The sequence below is a fragment of the Kuraishia capsulata genome, genomic scaffold (assembly GCF_000576695.1).
Source record: "Kuraishia capsulata CBS 1993 genomic scaffold, Kuraishia_capsulata_scaffold_1, whole genome shotgun sequence".
Taxonomy (NCBI): Eukaryota; Fungi; Ascomycota; class Pichiomycetes; order Pichiales; family Pichiaceae; genus Kuraishia; species Kuraishia capsulata.
Window position 1 is genome coordinate 920,922 of NW_019172950.1, and position 13,778 is coordinate 934,699.

At 45.4% G+C, this 13,778-nt stretch overlaps 7 protein-coding genes across 7 annotated transcripts; 3 read left to right on the forward strand and 4 right to left on the reverse strand.

The window, feature by feature from the left end:
• Nucleotides 1-81: 81 nt before the first annotated feature.
• Nucleotides 82-1,572, forward strand: KUCA_T00000496001 (uncharacterized protein; the record flags this gene model as incomplete). The annotated part of the gene is made up of 1 exon (XM_022605040.1): nucleotides 82-1,572. One exon carries the CDS (start codon nucleotides 82-84, stop codon nucleotides 1,570-1,572), a length of 1,491 nt encoding a protein of 496 aa, XP_022456548.1.
• A 28-nt stretch (nucleotides 1,573-1,600) lies between these two features.
• KUCA_T00000497001 (uncharacterized protein) lies at nucleotides 1,601-3,616 on the reverse strand (the record flags this gene model as incomplete). Its single annotated transcript, XM_022605042.1, has 1 exon — nucleotides 1,601-3,616. One exon carries the CDS (start codon nucleotides 3,614-3,616, stop codon nucleotides 1,601-1,603), a length of 2,016 nt encoding a protein of 671 aa, XP_022456549.1.
• A 908-nt stretch (nucleotides 3,617-4,524) lies between these two features.
• On the forward strand, nucleotides 4,525-6,048 carry KUCA_T00000498001 (uncharacterized protein; the record flags this gene model as incomplete). The annotated part of the gene is made up of 1 exon (XM_022605043.1): nucleotides 4,525-6,048. The coding sequence occupies one exon, from the start codon at nucleotides 4,525-4,527 to the stop codon at nucleotides 6,046-6,048; it is 1,524 nt and encodes a 507-aa protein (XP_022456550.1).
• Nucleotides 6,049-6,551: 503 nt separating this feature from the next.
• Nucleotides 6,552-8,444, reverse strand: KUCA_T00000499001 (uncharacterized protein; the record flags this gene model as incomplete). Its single annotated transcript, XM_022605044.1, has 1 exon — nucleotides 6,552-8,444. One exon carries the CDS (start codon nucleotides 8,442-8,444, stop codon nucleotides 6,552-6,554), a length of 1,893 nt encoding a protein of 630 aa, XP_022456551.1.
• An 881-nt stretch (nucleotides 8,445-9,325) lies between these two features.
• On the reverse strand, nucleotides 9,326-9,937 carry KUCA_T00000500001 (uncharacterized protein; the record flags this gene model as incomplete). Its single annotated transcript, XM_022605045.1, has 1 exon — nucleotides 9,326-9,937. The coding sequence occupies one exon, from the start codon at nucleotides 9,935-9,937 to the stop codon at nucleotides 9,326-9,328; it is 612 nt and encodes a 203-aa protein (XP_022456552.1).
• Nucleotides 9,938-10,335: 398 nt separating this feature from the next.
• On the reverse strand, nucleotides 10,336-10,611 carry KUCA_T00000501001 (uncharacterized protein; the record flags this gene model as incomplete). Its single annotated transcript, XM_022605046.1, has 1 exon — nucleotides 10,336-10,611. The coding sequence occupies one exon, from the start codon at nucleotides 10,609-10,611 to the stop codon at nucleotides 10,336-10,338; it is 276 nt and encodes a 91-aa protein (XP_022456553.1).
• Nucleotides 10,612-11,195: 584 nt separating this feature from the next.
• On the forward strand, nucleotides 11,196-13,691 carry KUCA_T00000502001 (uncharacterized protein; the record flags this gene model as incomplete). The annotated part of the gene is made up of 1 exon (XM_022605047.1): nucleotides 11,196-13,691. One exon carries the CDS (start codon nucleotides 11,196-11,198, stop codon nucleotides 13,689-13,691), a length of 2,496 nt encoding a protein of 831 aa, XP_022456554.1.
• Nucleotides 13,692-13,778: the final 87 nt, after the last annotated feature.

The window sequence follows — 13,778 nt, forward strand, 5'->3', positions numbered from 1 at the left end:
CAAATGGAATCACTCAACGGATACGAGATACACAATAAGACCTTACCCAACCGGTCATTCAATTAATCAGATTTTCCCAACATGAACGGCGCTAATCAGCAGGCAAAGCTGCCGATGTCTCACACATTATGGTCTCCTGCTGATACCGTACGAGATGCTGCTGAATCGTTGGGTATCACCACTCTTGGAGATGAGGTTGCCAAGAACCTAGCCATGGATGTTGAGTATCGAGTCCACGAAATTCTGGACCAGGCCATCAAATTCATGCGCCACGGAAAGAGAAGAACACTGACTGTTTCGGACGTTGATCGTGCGATGAAAGTGCTAAACCTAGAACCGCTGTATGGATATGACGTCTCAAGACCGCTGGTGTTCAAAGAAGCCATCGTTGGTCCTGGCCAGAACTTATATTACGTTCATGATGACGAGGTGGATTTTGAAAAGCTCATAAATCAGCCGCTGCCTAAAGTTCCACGTTACACCACATTCACAGCTCATTGGCTGGCCATAGAGGGCGTCCAGCCAACCATTCCACAGAACCCAACGCCAGCCGAGGTCAGGTCCGTACCTGCTCTGCAGAAAGCCTCCACAGACAATATTCTTGCAATAGACGGAGGTGCTAGTGGTAGTGATCCAACTGCGAGAGCTTCTAGTGCTAAAAAAGACATGGAAATCAAGCCATTAGTGAAACACATGTTGTCCAAGGAGCTCCAGTTATACTTCGATAAGGCGATTACGGCTCTTCTGGATGATACCGACGAAAGCCTCAAGAATGCAGCACTGGACTCTATTAGATCGGATCCTGGTCTCCACCAGCTTGTGCCTTATTTCATTCAATTTGTCGCCGAGACCTTGACTCACAACCTGAAAAACATCAATCTCTTGACGACAATGCTGCTTGTGATCTACTCGCTTCTCATGAACAAATCCATATTCCTGGATCCATACATTCACGCGTTGATGCCCTGTATTCTGACATTACTGCTGGCCAAAAAGATTGGTCCTCAAGGAACTTCTGAAAACGAAGAAGAGGCCAAGCAACACTTCCAGCTGCGTGATCTCGCAGCCTCGCTACTGGAGAGAATTATCAACAATTACGGGTCGAGCTACTCCACGCTCAAGCCTCGTATAACGAGAACCTTGCTGCGCGCGTTTTTGAGCTCCAGCACTATAACCTCTGTTGGAACGCAATACGGTACCATCAAAGGAATCAAGTGTTTGGGACCAGAAGTTATAAGGGTTGTGATGATCGGAAACCTGAAAAATTGGAGTAAAAATGTTCTCAGTGGAGAGAGTTTTTCTGCGGATACGGCAAACCGTGAACTTTTGATTTCCAATGTTATCGATTGTCTTCGCATACTCAAATCCGACGGTGAGCTTACCGAGCCTTCTACCAAGCGTTTGAGGGTAGATACTGATCAGGATGTCGATATGGATGGCGAGTCAGAGACGTTGACGGAAGAGATGTCTGCAAAACTGACTGAAAGAGTTGGCGATATTTTAGCCACGGAAATCTCCAAACAGGATGATTCAGTCGCAATCTACAAAGGCATATTTTTTGGCGAATCATAAGCTGGTGTGTATTATTCTTTTGAGGTCATTAAATTTTTCGTAGATACATGGACTTGTACCGAACAGGAGATCCGTTGAGAAGTTCCTTTTTCATGAGTCTTTTAGGAGAGTTCTCTATGTCGTCATCATCATCGTCCTGTACATGATGTTCATAAAACGGAGAATCTGATGGAAGAACAGGTTCACCAGGTTTGCGCCGAGTCGAACTTGATTTCTCATTGATATTACTTTCACGACTAGCCATGGTGATTGGAGATGACAGAATTGACCTCAATGGGCCATATGGCGAGGAATACGCAGGCTCATCACCGCTCCTTACGGGAGTTGCTTCAATCTGGATAACATCGCGTTTTGAAATCGGTGTGGCCTGCATTTCAGGCAGTACATTCTTGACTCTGTCCTGTTTGGAAGGGGTAGCCATCACCTGCGTAAGCGAAGGCATGGTTGGAGCAGGCTGCGCGAAGCTGGTACTTTTCGATATACCCAGTTTCCGCTTTTTTGAGTTCCCATTAGTGCTAAATATGGTTGACTGATTTGACGGCAGAAGAGGAGCTGCGTTTTGTAGAGATGGGGGTGCCTTCGATGTGAAAGATGTTTTGATGGTCATGTCAAAAGATTTCTTGGCTAGCTCTTTCGTGGAAGTCAAGTTTGACGTCGTTCGTTTCAGCATCACAGGTCTTTCAAAATCTCCAGCATTGAAAGAAGAGTCCAAAGTCACGGGAACAACTTGTTTCCTGGTCTTTTTCTTGGACGCTTTCTTCTCAACAGAATTTAAAGATGGTCCTTTGATACGAAGAAGAATGTCTTTGACTAACTTGTTGTGAGTCTTCCGCACATATGGAACAACACAACTCATCATAAACTTGAATGCGGATTCATCATGTGTCGATCCTCGGCCAACTAGTGCATCCCAAACACACAGCCTGTCCAGAAGTGCAAACAACATGGCTTTGATGGACTCATTGGTCCACGCATGAACAACGTTGAGCTTCTCCTCCGATAATGACGCTGCTTGGGGTCTGACTATTCCACCCAAAGTGGACACAATAAGCCTGTTTTTGCGACTGACTAATCTTTTCTTGGGAAGTTTCTTTGCTTCAACATCCAGCTGGGGTGATGGAGATGGAGATCCAGATTTCGAATCTGGAAGGGCAGAAAGTAATTCAATTAATAACATCACCTGCAGCCGGGCTTCACGTTCTTTGAGTGCAAGAAGTAAATCATGGAGCCTTTCGACTGGATCTTTCTTCTCTTCGAGTCTCCGCTCAGTCTCTTTCACATCTTCGGTCTTACCATCGTCGTCGGCCACATCAATACCTCCGTTGATGAAGTCTTTTCTGTAACCCTCCTCCTCAGGAGTCATAAAGGATGCACTTAAAAGTCCATTTTTGGAGCCTGACATCTGGTGTCGCACATCGAATTCCGCTATGTTCTTGATGATCAACGCGGAGAGAGTGGCCTGTAGAACCGGCTTTTCGTCGTTGCATAGCGTTCGTATTCTCGGTATAGCTGTCTTCGCAAACACTTGAAGCGGGATCGACCTTCTGTAGAGTGCAGAAAAATACCTTTCCAACAGGAAAGATTTGGCGTCATTCTGGTCTGTGATAGGTGCTGGTCTGAGAGACAAAGATGAGGCCAGGAACTCATTACTGGAGATATCCTCGCCAGGTGATATTCTTTCGAAATCTTTGCTTATAAACCTAGCATCATCATCAAGGGGAAGTTCGTCTTCTGGAATTTCGTCAATACCAATAGCAACGCCTGATTTATCAGTCAGACCCAAGATAGCAGCCGTGTACTCCACCCCTGTGTTTATGACCTTTGCATAGAACGACACACAGGGCAAAGAGAACGGCACCGTTCCAAGCTCTGAATCCAATTGCTTACAGACGGTTGTGAATGGAGTGACAGTAGCAGACTCGCTTTCAACAAGTCGGCTCAAGTTCAGGCCCGAACCGATAAAAGATGTGGGTGTGATTCGGATCACTGAGGGATTGGCCACGCCCACCTCAAACACCTCGAAGGCATCCGGGAGTACAGACATGAAGTCCTTGCCAAAGATCAGAAGAAATTGAAAACAAAATGAGTCTTGTTAGACAAGTAGGAATGCTGACAATGCCATCATCTCTTACGCGAAACGCGTGCAATTTGAAGGTCGTGCATACTTCTTAATGCTTCAGCATGGTCCAAGGCATTCCGACCCGATACCACCTCGGTTAATGCCCGGATCTCAAGTATCCCACGAATGTAAGCGCAGAATGGGATCTTTTTGAATGGGAGCCCATTGGGGGAGGATGCGTTACGGGCGCCGGTTCCTCAACTCCGGGGCGCCTTTTGGGTGGTCGTCGGGAAATAATCCTAGTCGCTACCAGTCTTCCAACCCTTGTTATAGATCAACTTGATACTTTTCTCCGTCTGGAGCAACATCGCGAACCCGAACTTTATTGAGATATATAACTAGGATTTGTTCAATCTTGGTTGTGCTACTCGGGTTTTTAACAGAAAAAAAAACCCTTATTTTGTCATTTGTCCTTGTTGAAAGATTCAGAGTTATTCTGTCGCAGAATACAGACTTAATCAGTTCATCAAGACAAGGCTCAAACATTCGATTTCTTACAAACGTCATCTAAGAGCCTTCTAAGAGTGGTTTATCAGCAGACACCATTCTCATCGAACGTTTGGTTCATTCTATTCCGTGTTTTCTTTTCCATTTCTTGTTACTCATCCTTGTCAACGGCGGTCGTGATATTTTAGCCACCCCTTACAAACTCGCAAAGTACGATTGGATACTTTTTTGTTCATATCCGGCATAAAACAGTTTGTGACCCAAGCAGACTGCTTTCCTACTGGAATTTGAATTTTTAAGGTTATATTTTTATTCGCGCATCAGTTTTACTGGTCTTTTTCTGTTCCATACCTCACCTCCTTACCAAGCTCAGCATCTGATTGACCATGTCTGAAGCTACCACCCCACTAAACAAGTTGACCACATTGTTACCAGCACCCCCACCAGATGTCAACCCTTGGTCTCAGCGCCCTGTTGTAAAGCCAGTTGCTCAGGCCCCTACCAAAAAAGAGCAGTGGCCGGCCCCAGATCAATCGTCAAAGGAGAACATCAAGGAAATTGCAAAGGACTCAAACGTCTCACCGGCTGTTGTTAAACGCGGCAAGGAGAAGTGGGTTCCTTTGAAGGCCAATATAGCCATTGCAGCTCCTTCCAAGAATAGCAAAAGCAAGGCTAACAAGAGCAAAAAATCTGGAAATGGGAGCGCAGTCTCCAACGGACCAGCCAATCAAAACAACGTTGAAGGCAACGGAAACAATAATGGGGCTAAATCCGCTACCAATGGTGAGCAAAAAAAGAAGTCCAAGAGCAAGAGCAAAAGTGGCAAACCCAAGGAAGAGGCTGTAGGCGAGAAGTCCGAACCTACAGCTGAAGTTCCTGACGTCGTTTCTGTTCAAAAAGCTGAGGATGGTGCAAGCATAACCAGCGCTATTAAAGATATAGCCGTGGCTGCGGAGGAAGTCGTTGAAGCTGACGGGAAAGTCGGACAATCGCTACAGCAGGAACAAGAGAAAGAAGTCAATTCCGGTCAAGACAGATCATCCGAATCTGGTCCGGAGGCCCCGCTACCTCAATCCCATCCTCAGACACCTTTACCGGAGCAGTTTTCAGAGTCTAATGACCCAAATGCTGTGTTTCTACAAAGAAACGGATCGCGCCGCTCTTTCCGTAATCCAAATGATGGCAATGCCTCCTACGGAAACCAGCGCCATCACGGTTTCAGACACAGCAACGGAAACTTCAGAAGAAATTCCCAGTCTCCAAACTACGGTATGCCTATAATTCCTCAGCCATATATTGGTGGCATGATGTCGGGTAGTCCATTCATTCCAATGAACCCATACATGGGTGGAGGGGGGTTCCAATACCCACAGTTCGTGCCCCCTTTCCCAATCCCAGAAACAAAGAAGGGATCTAAGTCGAACAACGAATCCACATCATCAGCATCTTCGGCTGGATCTCCGATTTCTGAAGCTGTTGGAATAGCTCAGCAGCAGCCCTATGGAATGCCACCCATGAACTACGTTGATCCTTCCGTTTACATGAATCCATACGGTGGTAATCCATATGTCCAAATGTATCCAGCCTCGCAGCCATACCTGGATGACCGAGTTTCCCAGCTGGGACAACAGATCAACTACTACTTCTCCATCGAAAACTTGCTGAAGGATCTGTACTTGCGCAAACACATGAACTCCAATGGATTTGTTGCTGTTCAATTCATTGAAGACTTTGCTAGAGTAAGGCACCTTGCCAATGGAGACCACAATCTGGTTGTGCAGGCAATCAGGCAAAATCCCCAACTTGAGTTGGTTGGAACTGGTAAAGAAAAGAAAGTGAGAAGAAAGGAGTCATGGGAGAATTGGATTCTGCCCAAAGACCAAAGAGATCCTTCTGTCAAGGATGACTAATTATATCACGAAGAATGAGCTTACCTGATTCCGCAAAAGGTAGGCTTTAAGCCATGAGGTGCACGGCAAAAACGTGAGAGGCCATAAAAGTATGAGTTAGCAAGGGAATCAATAGGGTGTGTTCAAGCTGTTTAGAGCTTTTAACTCCGATCACCACCCGAACTCGAAAGAGACGATTTTCAGGTATAATTTCTTGAGATCGCTGGTATTGCCCTTTGTGTGCTTGGGTTTTTTTTTCAAGAGTCTCGCTTGATTCTTGGTTTTTTTTGCATTTTTTGGCTTTTTCATTTGGTTAGTTAGCTTACTCATGAATAGATCATGCCAATTGGTTCAAACGTAGATTCGAATTTTTGTCTCGGTAGATCGATTGCTTGCGCTGTGAAAAGCTAAGGAGCACGAAGCCAAATCAATAAATGATGGATCTTTATATATATAAATAAAGTTTATTGATGAATATTTTAAAATAAGTAAAACAGAACATTCAGTGATTGGCACCATCTGATTCAACGCAAGAAGTCAGCCGGAATCATCAATGACTCCTCATTTCCATACCCACTGAACTTGAATTTTACTTCTATCGCGTACGATCTTGACAGGAAAAAGCTTTGAAAAGCAGGAACCAAGTTAAGACCAGCTATCTTCTGGTGAAGGTCCCTTAAAGGTTGCAAGATCGGAGGGATTTCAAGAACAGCACCATAGCGGCCATTGTCGTGCAGGTTTTTCCAATTGATCTCTATATTCTTTGTAGAGTATAGTTGGAAAGATCTGGATGAGAACTTCAGTGAAGACAAGGATTCACATTTGCCCTTCAGCCTGGATGACGGTCTGAGTTTTTTCTGCAGTTCAGGGCATTCGCCAGCGATATCGGACTCTATTTTGCAAAGATGATTGCGGATGTCACGATATTTCCGATTGATCTCTGACAGATTCTCTTTAGGCATGTTAGCAAACCGAGCGTCAAATTCCATAGGAGCTGGATACTCGACCATGGAATTCAAAATCTTAAGGTTGACTGTCAGCTTCTCAATCTTAGGAGGTTTGACACCATCGCCAAGCTGTGTGAATTCAAAATCGAAAGGGATATTCCCAAGACTCGGCATTCCATCTGAGCCTTGGAAGTTCAATAACTCAATCACGAAGTTCTTGGGGGCACGGTACTTGAAGAAAAGATGATCTGGAGGATTGTACTCTGAGCTAGGAATGCTGGGAGCTACCGTTATCACTGCCTTGCTTGACTTATTAGAAGCTGACCCACCCAAGAGCTTTGCTTTGAACTTCGAAGGAACCAAAGCAGCATATATCCTTGAAAAATCAGTTGACGATGCTTCAGTTGAAGAGGAACAGCTGACAGACTCATCCTTGGGAACATATAGCTGTAGTTGTTTTTTGTCGTCAATGCGAGACTGATTCATGGTACCAACCTCTTGCTTGTCGTCATCATCTACTCCCAATTTCCACAACTCATATTTTTCCTGGACCTCCATTACTTCTTTCTTGATTTCAGATTCCACCCGTTTGTACTGGTGCCATGAATCTACGTGCCAGAGTCGCTCATGGTCCAACACTTTCCTGGTACCGAGTGAGTCCCCGATCTCGACCATCGGCGCAGTAGGCACAAACTTTAGATGAAAAGAGTTTTCGCCCAGAATATTGAAGCCAGAATTTCCATTGTTGGCCGTGCGTCCAAACATACGAGCATTAATGGTGTAGGAAATAGAAGCACCATCTGGCGCAAAATCTGTAAACTTGAATGGGGATCCAATCTTGGGAAGCCTACCGTAACCGAGGGCTCGGTTGATTTCAACCTCCTCATAGGAGGGAAAACCAATGGTGGGCGGAGGAAACATATGCTCATCGACGTCATCTGAATTTCCTCCTTCAACAAGCAGAAATTTGGGGAAACGGAAAGCAAAGAACTTCTTATGGCCCTCGAAAGGTTGCAGGATTCTGTCATCTGTAAATCCATACTGCGTTTGATCTAGTTTATCCTTTGTCTGACAACAAACTTCTGCACCATCATCCAATGCACCCTCCTCGTGCCATGATGCCCGAGCATCAAAGATTCTGAGAAACGTCAGCTGCCTCCTACCAACGATACTGTTACCCTCGAACGTGACATAAAACGAGTCAAACTTGATCGGTTGATCGGAGTCATTTCTCACAACCACAGACCCGAATATGTACTCACCACTGGTATACTCTCTGAGCGGCGATTCAAGATCCAAAGGCCGATGGTGTCTTGGAAACTTTTTGGTTATCCGAATAGAGACCGAGATCGGGGCCTTGACCTTGGGCAGTTTGTGCAGAATGGGCCATACACTGGACCCAGCTGGGGTGGACAATGTTGGATGAGACGATATTACCGATGTAGCAGCGCTGTCCAAATTATTGGGCATAGTTTGGGTCTGAGTTGTGGCTTCAGAGGTCTCGGTGGGAGACTCAGAAGCTATGGACTCCGTGTACCCAGGCGGTCTTTCACTGGGATCCACATTTCCCCCCGTAACTAGCCAATTGTGAACATCGAAAGGTGGTAGTATGTCCTCAATTGCATTTGCATCTGGGGAAGCTAAAATCCGAAAATAAATTAGTAAAGAAAGAGGGATCGGTGGTGGGTGCTATATGCTCAGATTCAGAAACATCACAGACAAGTTTCGGCAGATAAGCCGAGATGGACCGAAACATAAATACATACACATTGAGTTGGTTTATAGATAATAGTAATAAGACACTTGCAAAGTAATCTTTCAAAGCAATAAACCAATTCTTGGATCTCAATTGAAAAGAGTTGAGGTTCTAGTTATATAGTTTGCCACTGCCGCGTCAGATTTTTATACTCAGAGAATATGCATGAGGCCTGGCTGTGTTTAATGTGAGACCAATATCATCTCCGCTGAATCCCAAAAAATTTGTACCTCAAAAAATTAATTGTTGGCTTCACTATCGGCCCGAAACTCGATTCATGCACATTGACTCATCATCTACTTATCGTTTGGGCCGCACCTTGCCACGTATTCACGCGGCGTTGGGGCTGGGGCATGGTTGACTAATGCACTGCCGCGCGCGATTATTATTACGGTTGACTAATTTGTTCGGTAACTTGTATGAATCATAATATCGGACTTAATTAACATTTTATGCGTCATAGAGAGATTACTCTCCAAAATAATCGAATGTAGAGTGTGAGTAGTACAGGGACCATAAGGTCGGCCAACCGGCCGTTATCTGCATGTGCTCCTTGACAACTCCGACGCCACGTATATATTGTGTGTGGAATTGTCTAGAACACCCTTCGGCTTGAGAGTAAAAGCCTCTCTTTTCGAACTTGGTGGAACCTTATGAATCCAGGGTCCATTAACAAATTGCTTATCGCAGACCCCGAGGTAGACGCAGGGTAAGGCCGGTTTTCTTTGGTCAGACACACCGATTGTGCGACAAGGTCTTCTAACGTCTTTTGAGACTCTTTTAGTGAGGTATAATGTTTGTAGCTCAAGGAATTGGCTAGAATTTGGTTGTGAATATCCGTGATATTAACCAAATTCAACTGGCGACGTTCCAGTGCCAAACAGTCGAGAACAGCTTCTAGCCTCAGGCTTTTCAAGCTGCTCATCCTCGGCAGACAATTCACAGCATGGTTGATCTCTGATATTATAAGCATGGACTTCTGGAGAACCTCGTTATTCTTGTGGGAATCGCTAACTCTCCTCGAGTTCAACCGCTGCAATTGGTCTATGCATCCAAGTAGCAGGTTGGACTTTACCCGGAAGGTGAATATTTCGACCAGTTCATAGTACAGCTCGAGCAGTAGTTCATACAGGGACTCAATCTGAATTTCAGAGTCCACATGTAGCACTTTGACCTCTACCTGTGTCGTTTCTACCGTCTTTGTCATTTCAGGCTTGTCCTGGCTATTGTCCGCGGGATTCTATGTACCAGAACAAACTAGTTCTCCTCGTAAGATTGAAAGAAAAGGTCGGTTTGAAGAGTCATCGGGTAGTGTGGTGACAGTAGTGTGCACCCAATCTGTTGCCGCACATAGTCTGGGGTTTCCTTTTGCAATTGGGGTGGAAACGGCAGTTCTCTGGTAACCCATAGATATGGATATATTGAAAGCACTATAGAAAATATAATTTTATAATAAACCTGAAACCAACTAACCATAAAGCGTAAAATTGTGAGCGAAGAGAAGCAAAGTAGTGGATATCATGACTCGTAAATACGCAGATCGTCAAGTCAGCTCAAGCAATACTCTGACCTACTTCAGCCTAGCAGAACAAAATCTCTCCCAATTCACTTTTTCGTACCAGTGTTGTCAAATCCAGAGACATCTCTATTTCCCCATTGCGAGGTCTCGTCATGTTTGTTGAAACCTGGGTCATATGATCCACTCATGTCATTCCTCACATTCTCGTCCATATCCTTATTGAAGTCCTCCTTGCTATCGGAAAATCTGTTCTTATCCCTACGAGGTCCGGAAAATTGCGAACTGTCGTTTTGAAGGGTTTCATCCTGTTGAGTGGGCTCGTTGCCTGAGTGCTTGTTGATAAAATCTGTGATAGGTGACATGGTGAAATGATACTTAGTTATGAGGCATGAGAACAGAACAAGACCCTAGTCTGAGCGGATCTTATGCCCCTTATATACCACTCTCTTAGATCCAACTTCCCACCCCTCAACGCACATCTGCATCAAGGTCACTATTTCGTCACATGTTTGCTACAGTTGATTGCTATGCGCTGGGATGACGTCGATAGCTGCCCCACGTGACTTCAAAATCATGGAGAAACCGTTGTCGCGCTACCCTCCGTTACCCTACAAGTCGTGCAATTCTCAGTAAAAATTCTCGGCTGTTTTGCTAGGCGTCGTGCTGAGAGGGGATGATTTTCTAGGCAGACACGCTTAAAAATACGGATCACACAGATCAAAGACTGGAGGCCCTGATTCTTCAACAAACAAACACTTCACGCATCCATACCCAACGCCTGTTTCTTTAAATAAACGCCGATATTCTACAGCCGCTAACACGCCTCTGTTGAAAATCGCGCTTTTTTTTTTGTTTGTCTCGCTCGCTTTAGGCTTTTCAGAGGACTCCTATTAATAGAAGTCAATACAACATCTCTCGCTGTTGTCTGAAATATTGTGTTTGGAAGATGAGATCAAATTTGCTTGGACTGCTGCTACTATTCTGGGCCTCTCTGGTTCACTCCAGAAAGCTCTCTGCTTCGTCGCTGGTGACATGTATGGACAACTCGCAGTTGATCCCCCAGTATTTCAACGTCAACCTGGATCCGGATTCGGGGGCTTTGAGGTATGATTTGTCACTTACCTCTGAGATTTCGGGTAATATCATTGCTGATGTTGAGGTTTATGCTTATGGTTTCAAAATCATCACCGAAACTGTCAATATGTGTTCGATTGGTTGGAAGCAGTTTTGCCCAATCTACCCAGGTACCATCGAGATCGACTCGATCACGTACATTTCGAAGTCTTATATCAACATGCTTCCAGGTATCGCCTATACGTTTCCTGACCTGGATGCACAGGTTCGTGTCATAGTCAAGAACCACACTGGCACTGAGCTTGCTTGTATTCAGGCCGGCTTTTCCAACGGAAAGACTGTCTCCCACACTGCTGTCAAATGGGTAACGGCCTGTATTGCTGGTATTGGTCTCTTGGTTTCCGCCCTTCTTTCGGCTTTTGGTAACTCCAACTCAGCCTCCCACATCTCAGCGAGTGCTGTCTCTCTCTTCACCTACTTCCAAAGTGTTGTGATCATCTGTATGCTCCACGTCCAGAGCGTTCCCCCTATCGCTTCCGCATGGGCTGAAAATTTGGCCTGGTCTATGGGTCTGATTCGTGTCACTTTTATGCAGAAGATTTTCCGCTGGTACGTACAGGCAACTGGAGGAAGCCCAACTCAGTATTTGTCATCTGACACTATCTCTATCCTGGTGCAGAGATCGTTTGACCAACTGAAGTACACCGTGAAGAACACATTCCTGATCGGGCGTGTTGCAAATCTGTTTCCACAGTTCTTCCACACTATTCTGGACTATGATTCTGAATATTACGATGATTACGAAACTCCAGATATCTTGAACTATCGTGCTCAGAACAAGAGAGACGTGGGCTTGAACTCGCTGCAGGGATCCTCTTCCCTCAAGATTATCAGAGGTATCGACCGTATTGGTTACAAAGCCCATATTGAGCCCACAAGTATCGCTTGTACTGGTTTCACTTTCTTTGTTATCTTTGGATACGTTGTGGTGGGTTTCTTCGTGACCGTGAAGACTTCGCTCGCTCTGGCCCGCAAAATGAAGTGGGTGAAGCCAGAGCGTGGGCTCGAGTTTTCCAAGAACTGGAAGCTGATTCTGAAGGGTGTTCTCCAAAGATACATCTACATCGGTTTCACTCAGCTCACGATTCTGTCTTTGTGGGAATTCACCGTGAACGACTCTCCAGCTGTGATCGTCTTGGCTGTATTGTTTTTGATTCTGTGTCTCGGTGTTTTGGGCTGGGCCTGCTACCGTACCTTGCAATTTGGTAGAAAGTCCATCAAGGAATTCAGAAACCCAGCCGCTATCCTTTATGGTGATCCTCGTGTTCTCAACCGTTACGGTTGGTTCTACACCATGTACTCTGCTAAAAAGTACTGGTTTGGTGCTGTTGCCATATTGCACAACTTCTTGAAGGCTCTTTTTGTGGGTCTTGCACAGGGCTCAGGTATGACTCAGGCTTTGGCCATTTTTATTCTGGACCTCGCCTACACCATCTATGTCATCTATGAAAGACCTTACCTTGACAGACCAATCAACATCCTCTCAATCCTGATGGTTGTGGTGATGACCTTGAACTCCTTCTTTTTCCTTTTCTTCTCGAACCTGTTTGGCCAGCCACCAGCCGTTGCCGCAGTGATGGGACTTGTGTTTTTCATCCTCAACGCTATCTTCTCGTTGGTTGTTCTACTGTTTATCATTGTGTACTCGTGCATTGCGGTCTTCTCGAAGAACCCCGATGCCAGATTTGCACCAGCAAAAGATGACAGAACCTCGTTCCAGAGAAACTTCTGGAACAAGAACAAGACCGAGGCTTCCCAGCCAGTGCCAGAAGGTGCCGCTGAGCTCTTTGAGCTGGGAGCAGTTGCCAAAGACCACCAGGATAACTGGGAAGGCGAAATGCTTCGTCTCAAAGAGCTGGTTGACGAACCAGAAAAGGAAGCTGGTCAGGACCAGGACCAGCCTGTTTATCTTGAGCCTGGCGAAGAGTCTTTTGGTGCTAAGCTTTTCCACAAGCTTTCGCGTGGTAAGTCTTGGAAGATGAAAAAATCTCAGGCTGATATCTCCTCTACCACTGATAGTACCAATGAAAAGTACGATGACATCGAAGTGGTTGAGCCACTGTCTTCTGGAAAGCTCATGAGAGGTGTCTCGCTTAAGAACCATGAAAGGACCGAGTCTGCAACCCCAATGATCGGGGGAACGCAGGAACATTCTCTGGATGATGACTACGCTGCTAACGTGAGCAATGCCAGGCCTGTGATACCAGGTGAAGTGTATTCTTCCCACGTACCCGGAATAACCAGCTCTGAAAGTTATCCAGACTCTTTGAACAGCCAGGGTTCCAAAAGCAAGTACACTTACATTTGAGTAGTCGAGTTTTGTGAAACTTGTTGGCTCTTCTGTTCTTCCCCGTGTTAGTTGTGTTATTTTCGTTAAATGTATACTAGTCTCAAA